We start from the raw sequence: 7,822 nt of genomic DNA on the forward strand, positions 1-7,822 counted from the left end.
ACCTTTGACAGTGAGATTGAAGCAGCCAAGCCTATCACCAGACAGCGAGTCTGCACCACACTGCAGCACCACAGCACTGGGCTGGTACATCTCCATCACTTTAGAGATTATAGGCTTAAAAATCTGTCCATATGAATCGTCATCTATACCATCTCTCATGGGAAAATTGACAGCATAGTATTTTCCTTTTCCAGCACCAATATCCCTCAGGTCTCCTGTTCCGGGAAAGTATTTCCCATACTTATGGAATGAAACCGTCATCACACGATCTGTTGTATAAAAAGCTTCCTCAACACCGTCACCATCATGGATGTCTATGTCAATATACAAGACTCTCTGATGATACTTTAGTAATTCAAGTATGGCAAGCACAATATCATTAACATAGCAGAATCCCGATGCTTCTGACTTTTTAGCATGATGTAATCCTCCAGCCCAATTGATAGCCATATCAGTTTGTTGTCGGTTTAACTTCACAGCCCCAACAACTGAACCACCGGTGGAAAGCTGGCAAAATTCAAAGAGTCCATCAAATACTGGACAGTCTTCTCCAACGTTAATATACTCAGACATGTTGTCTGGTCTTATTGATCGTAGAAATTTGATATACTCATCACTGTGATATTTTGTCATTTCTTCAGCAGTGGCTTTATGGGGCCTATATAATTCCATCTTTCGGTATAAACCATAATTTAGCAGCAAGTTATGAGTCATCCGGATTCTATGAGGTTTCATGGGATGACCCTGGCCATAATAATAATTTCCAATATCACCGTCATAGCAGTAGCACACTTTCTTCTTGCCGCCTCCTTGACTGTACGCCATGGGCTTGGGCCACCGCCTCCTTCCCGGCTGCGGCTCCTCCTCTGGCTGCTCCCGCCCGCTGCGGCCCGGCGGCCAGACAACGGGGACTGAGGGAGATGGCGGGCGCACAAGGGCAGCCTGGAGTGGAGAACGCTGAGAGCTGGGAGCAGGGGTGGCAGCAGCGCCCGCCGACGCGCGACACTCCAGCATTGATTTTCTTGACTACTCACTGGGGCTTTCTCACACACCACAGTGGTTTTGGGCCACAACATTCAGTGTGTTCCTGGTGTAACATTTGGTAAATACACTGCAACTGACCACAAAAAAAACCTGTTTCCTATTCCTATATTTGAGAATGTTTTATATGTTTCCTCCATGTTTAAGCTAAACCTTTCCATCAGCTGAAGTTTATAAAAATAATATTCCAGCCATCCACATCGTTTGTGGACCACAGGACTGTTAGAACTGTGATCCACCTGGGCTTTGTGGGAGGCACCAATGTTCCTTCCTTACTGACTACTGACTGTGACACACCTGGGCTTTTGTGGGAGGCACCAATGTTCCTTCCTCACTGACTGCTGCATGCTTTATTTCCAGATTTACAGTCCGAGGTTCAGATACAAGATAGGTACCCTATGACTTGATCCTCTTGCAAGGGCAGCACGCTATGGTGGCAACATCTTTGGAACCCCAGATGACCTCCCATGAGGCGCTGCCCCCTTTAAAGCCTCCGTTAGCTCCTCACCATGCCACTCTGACGATCAAACCTTTGCCTCTGGATCTTCGGGTAATTCTCACCTAAACAGTTCAGTGGTTCGCCTAAACCTAATTTCAGTTTAGTGGGATTACATAGGCAAAGGTGCAGCAAGCACAAATCACTCCCTAGTTCATGCCTATGCTACCAGGTAGCTCACTCCAAATCCCCCACAGAAAAGGAGGCTGGAAGGTGTTTCCTCACTCACTGAACCCAGTCAAAGTGTGATCTGTCACGTCAACTGTGGTAGTCAGTGTGCTTGTTATGTGTCCGATCTCCAAAGTTCCCTCCTCTTTCAGGGTCTGTGTCCCATGTCACCATTCTGCACATGGTGAAGGCCTCTCTGCCATCCTGTTGTTCTGTGTGCAGCAGTGAGCCTGAGTGCCACCCTAGGAGCTCAGGCAGGTGTCCCTGGTGCCTCCCTCTGGATCTGCCATAATGTAAGGGCTTAGCCGGCATTACTGAATGGTTGGCTGCCTCTCCTCAGGAATGTCTTTGTCTGACTTTCTCGTGGCCAGGACTCAGTGACTTCAAATTCCTTGTGAGATGAGCCATCCCTTCTGCCTGTGAAATGCCAGAGCTACTTAGTGTACCTCTAGATCTTAAATGATTTAACAGAGAGAGCGCTGGGCACATTAAGCAGATTGGGGGAGGGGGTCTGAGCAACATGATGAACTGAGCTCTTACACTGACTCTGGACACTCAGCTGCTGCTGGCCTAGCACAAATTCTGTAATTATTATCAAAGTTTATTAAAGTTGAAAGGTGATTAGAAAGTAGATTGGTTATATATCCTCACTTCTCCCCAGAATTAAACAGTGGAAGGTCTGGAGGTACATGAGGCTATAACCTACATAGACGCTACTGAACAAGTAAAGGGAATTAAAGTTTCCTTTTATAAAGTAAATCCAAGAATCTCAGACCTTTGTTAACCAAAGTCTGGTGCTGCTTTTGATATTACCCTCCAGTCTGTGATCTGTGTTGTCTTTTTCTTAGCAGTTATTACAGAGGTTCTCAGCTGAACTAGTGCACAGTTCGACCATCGGGAGATTCGGCCTTCCAGGCCAGCTTCCCGGGCTTTGGGGAGACCCCTGAAGCAATGCTTTGCTGTTGAGATTCCAGAATATGACACATGCACAGCCCTCTCCACTGCAGCCAGATCTGTACCAGGCCTCATCTGCTTTTCAGATATTTAAACCGTCCCATGAATCAGTGGGAAGGAAATCGGCATCATAGCATGGAAATCAATGAGCCGCTTCTGGGGATTATTTTCATGTAAGCTCACTCTGAAGTGGAACGAATGAGTCTGTGGTTTGTAAAAGGAGTGCATGCATGGGGAGTGGGGAAGGGTTTGGGCCGTGTGGGCTCCGGGCTCCTTCCCAATTTAGGAAACCATACCTTATTTCAGGGTTAACATTGCCTTCCAGGGGCTAATTTGTGTGTATTTATCCTGTACATTCAGTGTTCATTGACACCATCGTTGATAATTCTGTTTTAATCTATACCATTCAGCCAGTCACTCACTGGCCTGGCATTTTCCTGTGTTAATCTCCTCCCCCAAGTCCCTTGGACTCCGCTCAGTGGACATCCACTTTATTAAAATGTGCTAGCTTGACCCTGGAGTGCAGGCAGCTGGGCCGAATTGTAGGCACATGTCACTTTGTTCTTGTTGTTTTGTTACATGTATTAGTTACTGTGCTGTCCCACTTCACTTCAGGTTCTGAGCAAGGTGGGACTCGGGAATCTCATGACGTTCACGAGGGAAGAACTGTCTGAATGGAGAGGTAAAGGAAATGAACTGAATCCTTCTTCCTCCATGTTGTGATAAAGAGCATCTCTCTCGCCATCTTCACCTGAAAGGGTGCAGCCTCTGTTCTATTTCAGCATGAGAAACGGGAGTGTGCAGTGCTGTGGGCAGTATTTCACAGGCTCTCGGCAGGGATGAGACTGCTGTGAGCTGCCGTGCCCCTCTGCTGAGATCATATTTTACCTGGAGCACATCTTAGTTTTTGGCATTTGGTGTGAAATTCAAAAGACTAAATAAATAATAAACAGCTCTAGGAGAGGAACAGGGAAAATGCAAGTAATAGTGTGGCGCTTCCTGCTCCCAGGAGCCCTCGTCACCAGACACTCAATCTTCTCCGAATGAGCACAGATGTGTGGCTATGTTTTCAAGTGGTCCCTGTAGCACCTAGCATTTATGAGTCCTTAATAAATTTTTATCATAATTAATATCCCAATGGATTGCGGTTTTCTCTGGGGGATGGTAGAACTGAAGCTCAGGAGTCTGGAATGATAAAGCATTGTTTTATGAGTTTCTGTTCCCTGTGCCTGAGGGCATCTTGATTTACTGGCTTGTTCTGTACCATGAGCCTGTTCTGCTGGGGAAGGTTCATTGTCAGTGTTGAGCCAGACCACCATTTATTGTCTTAGACTCATGGACTAGGAAGAGCAGGGTCCTCAACTGGATGAAGCTGGATGAGGATCAAGATTCCTTGGTCATCTGGAAAATGGGACAGTTTGACTTTTCCTTCAGGGTCAATATCAGCCTGCTGGGGAAGAGAGCTCCCCATTCCACAGACAGACTGGATCCCCTAGAATTAGCCCAGGGACTGGTACCCCCAACAATGTACATATTTCTTTCAGCACTGTGCACAGAGAGAGGGCTTGCACAGTGCTGTCCAGGAGGGGCAGGGGCAGTAAGTGGGAGGGAAAGGTCAGAATGGAGTTTATCAAAGAATTGGGCATTGAGAGGAATCATGAAGAAGGGTTGAAATTTTGATGAGCAAGGCTGATCTGGGGGAGTTTTCTAGGCATTAAAAATATGGCAATGAGTATACATAGTTCTTTCTGCCTTAAACAAACACACAGAAACATGTCTGGGGTGCTCTGAGGCACGGAGTCTGCCCTCACGAGCAACACAGGGGCGATCTAAGCAAGCACGGGGCTGTGGTCCCGAGCAGGGCACTACTCTTATCACTTATTCATGTTGTATCTTTGGCTTTTCTTTTTATTATTTTGTTTCATTTTTATTCTGAGGCAGGGTCTTGCTCCAGGAACCAGGCTGGCCTGGAACTCACCGTCTTCCTGGCTCAGCATTCTGAGTGCTGGGATTACGGGTGAGTGCCATGCCTCATTATGCCTGTGGATGGAGAACTGTAGTGGGAATGTGTCAGACTGCAGGGAGAGCAGAGGTTAGACACAGGTCAGGCACTGGGGACCCTAAGGCCCTTCTAAGATCTAGGTTTCCTAAACAAGTATGATGAGTTATAGGCTGCCATGGAGAAGGTGTCATCCGCTGCTCACGTGCTGCTCACGTGCTGCCTGACTGTGACAGGTAACAGCGCTCAGCAGATGTTTGTGCCAGGCCAGGAGATAGGATTGTCTTACACTGCCCAACAGGCAGGTATTTATCTTCTTTTTGATTCTTTTTTTGGCTTTTCAAGAGAGGGTTTCTCTGTGTAACAGCTCTATCTGTCCTGGAACTCGCGTTGTCAACCAGGCTGGCTTTGAACTCATGGAGTTCCTTCCACCTGCCTCTGCCTCCCGAGTGCTGGGATTAAAGGTGTCCACATCTTTTTAAAGAGTTCTGGAAGGTTCAGTAACTGTCTATGAGGCACAAGAGAGAAGCATAAGCCCAGCACACTGAACTCACTCTTGCCCTGCTCCTCTTGCTGCCTTCAGCACACAGATGCAAACGCGTGCATAAGGAGAAAGTTAACCTGGCAGAATGGTGTGTGCCATTTGTCACCATCCACAGAAATGGAAAACATACAGAAACATGGCGGATTTTACAGATCCATAATATACAGTGATGATACCAAATGTTCAGGGGAGTAGGAGACATCAAATTCTCACAGTAATGACGCTGCAAAGTGTTAGGGATTTTTTTCTAATGCAAGCTCTCTGCCGATGCAAAATCCCAATCAAGACAAATCAAAACAAGCCAAATTAAAAAACATCCAGGTTTAATGGTATTTCTGTACTCTCTCGGGGAACCGGGAGACTGTGAACGGACCACCAGGAGGAAGCAAAAGAGACCACGTGTTCCTCTTTTGGGAGTGGTCCTGACCCCTCCCTGGCATGCTGGGATTTGGAGTCCAGACCAATGCAACTCTCAGGTCTGGGGGCTAGGATAGATGCGAGGGGCTGGGGTCTATGCTCCCAACTTAACACAAAGGAAAAGGAAGAATTGTATCTGTGACTTTTATTGCCAGAGGTTGGGGTAGCGGGTAGGGGTATTTCAAGACAAATATGGGAGAATGTTAAAAGTATGTTAAAATATGTCACAGGTAATTGTTATTTTAATTTTCTGCATTTGAAGTGCTTAAAAAGATGGAGAGCAGAAAGAAACGCAGACCTAAATTACTGAATAGAGAGCTTGGGCAGTGCTTGCACGGGGGGGGGGGGGGGGAGAACTAACACACTTACACACTTGCTTTGTGAAGCCCTTCCACACTGCCGACGCAGCTGGCCAGCAGTGCTTCTGCAAGTTTGACGCTGCAGGAGAATCCTTCTGTCCCCTGTTTATGCTGTTTTAAGCTACACCCTGCAGGTAGGACATCAGTGACTAATCACTCAAAGACTGTGTGACACCTTCAGGTTCTGAAACCAGCCCAGGTGATGCGCCCTCCCCACCCCCACTGAGGACAGAACACTCAGCCTCCCTGAGCTCAGCTCATCCTGTGAAATGAAGACATCTGTTTACATGGTTACTGTGTGTCATCTGACACAGGTGGCGCTGCACACATAGCGTGTGTCATTGGCTCTGACTCTACACAATATCAGTGCTCTGCAGGTCTGTGTCCTGAGCAATTCTCATTATGTGTCCATTTCCTGTACTCCAGACCCCCAGAATGTTTCTATTTATTTATTTATTTATTTATTTATTTATTTATTTATTTATTTATTTATTTGTTAAAGATCTCCATCTCTTCCCCGCCACCACCTCCCATTTCCCTCCCCCTCCCCCGATCAAGTCCCCCTCCCTCCTCAGCCCGAAGAGCAATCAGGGTTCCCTGCCCTGTGAGAAGTCCAAGGAACCCCCACCTCCATCCATTTCTAGTAAGGTGAGCATCCAAGCTGCCTAGGCTCCCACAAAGCCATTACGTGCAGTAGGATCAGAGACCCATTGCCATTTTTCTTGAGTTCTCAGTCGTTGGAGCACCGGACAGAAATCTCAAGGTCCAAGTCAGGAGCAGAAGGAGAGAGAGCACAAGCAAGGAACTCAGGACCGCAAGGGGTGCACCCACACTCGGAGACAATGGGGATGTTCTATTGGGAACTCGCCAAGGCCAGCTGGCCTGGGTCTGAAAAAGCCTGGGATGAAGCCGGACTCGCTGAACATAGCGGACAATGGGGACTACTGAGAACCCCAGAATGTTTCTGATCGGGCCACACACTCCTCTTGCCTGCTGGAGGCGAGCATCTGGCCATGCCTTTCCCCCTTCCTCCCCTCCCCCGTGGCACTGCAGAGGAGTTTGTGTTCTCGCCTCCCTTGCATTGGTTTTTCTCAGCACCTGGAAAGTTCCCCGTCTTTCTGACTTGTACTCCTCCTCTCTGCCCCTGGTTCCTAGGCAGGAGTAAATATTCTTCCTCTCTCCTGCCTACCTTGCCTCCTGCCTTCCTCGGCTCTAGCCTTGTGCTTGATAAAATCAAAGCAGCCACTGCCCTTGCCTACCGGCAGATAATAAACAGTAAGTATCAGTTTGGTCATCGTAGTGATGAGTCTGGGTACTAACAAAACTGCCTTGTGTCAGTCTCTGCATTGAGACAGCTTGTCTGACCCAGCGTGTCTGGCTCTCCAGGGGCCAGTGAATGTGCGTTCTCTTCCAGAGCAGATGCTCAGGAGGAAGGTAAGCCAGAGCAACAGAGACTTTTAAAGGACTCTACACCTGCTTTCAAAGTACAGAGTGCAGCCTTGGTGTCTCTGGATTGTAATGTGTGACAGCTGAGTTTATAGACTGGGCCTCTCTCTGAGAAGTACTCCTAGTGGCTTGAACTGGAGTCTCCCTCCGTGGTCCAGCCTTTGTCTAGCCCAGAGTTGGTCCCCAGAACTCCAGATTTGTTACCGTGAGTTCTCCAAAGAGCTAGCTTCACAGCCCTCCAGCTACAACTCCCATTCTGTAACTAATTTATTCTTCTTTTTACTAACTTATTCTTTTAAAACTTTTAAAGGGTTTTCTTGTATTTTATATGCTTTATCTGGTATCCCTATGTCAAGTGCATAGGAACTTTCTTTTGCCAAGAATAGAATGGTAGCATC

At 47.4% G+C, this 7,822-nt stretch overlaps 2 protein-coding genes across 3 annotated transcripts in view; one reads left to right on the forward strand and one right to left on the reverse strand.

The window, feature by feature from the left end:
* Positions 1-870, reverse strand: part of LOC101999208 (histone deacetylase 2-like) — a 57,565-nt gene extending 56,695 nt beyond the window's left edge. The window contains exon 1 of the mRNA XM_026788964.1: positions 3-870. Within this exon, the coding sequence (XP_026644765.1) occupies positions 3-825 (823 nt within the window). The 5' untranslated portion in view covers positions 826-870. The remainder of the gene's footprint in view (positions 1-2) is intronic.
* Positions 1-7,822, forward strand: part of Ttc28 (tetratricopeptide repeat domain 28) — a 511,718-nt gene that overhangs the window by 357,272 nt on the left and 146,624 nt on the right. The gene's annotated exons all lie outside the window — the stretch shown is intronic.

The sequence above is a fragment of the Microtus ochrogaster genome, chromosome 2 (genome assembly GCF_000317375.1).
Source record: "Microtus ochrogaster isolate Prairie Vole_2 chromosome 2, MicOch1.0, whole genome shotgun sequence".
NCBI lineage: Eukaryota > Metazoa > Chordata > Mammalia > Rodentia > Cricetidae > Microtus > Microtus ochrogaster.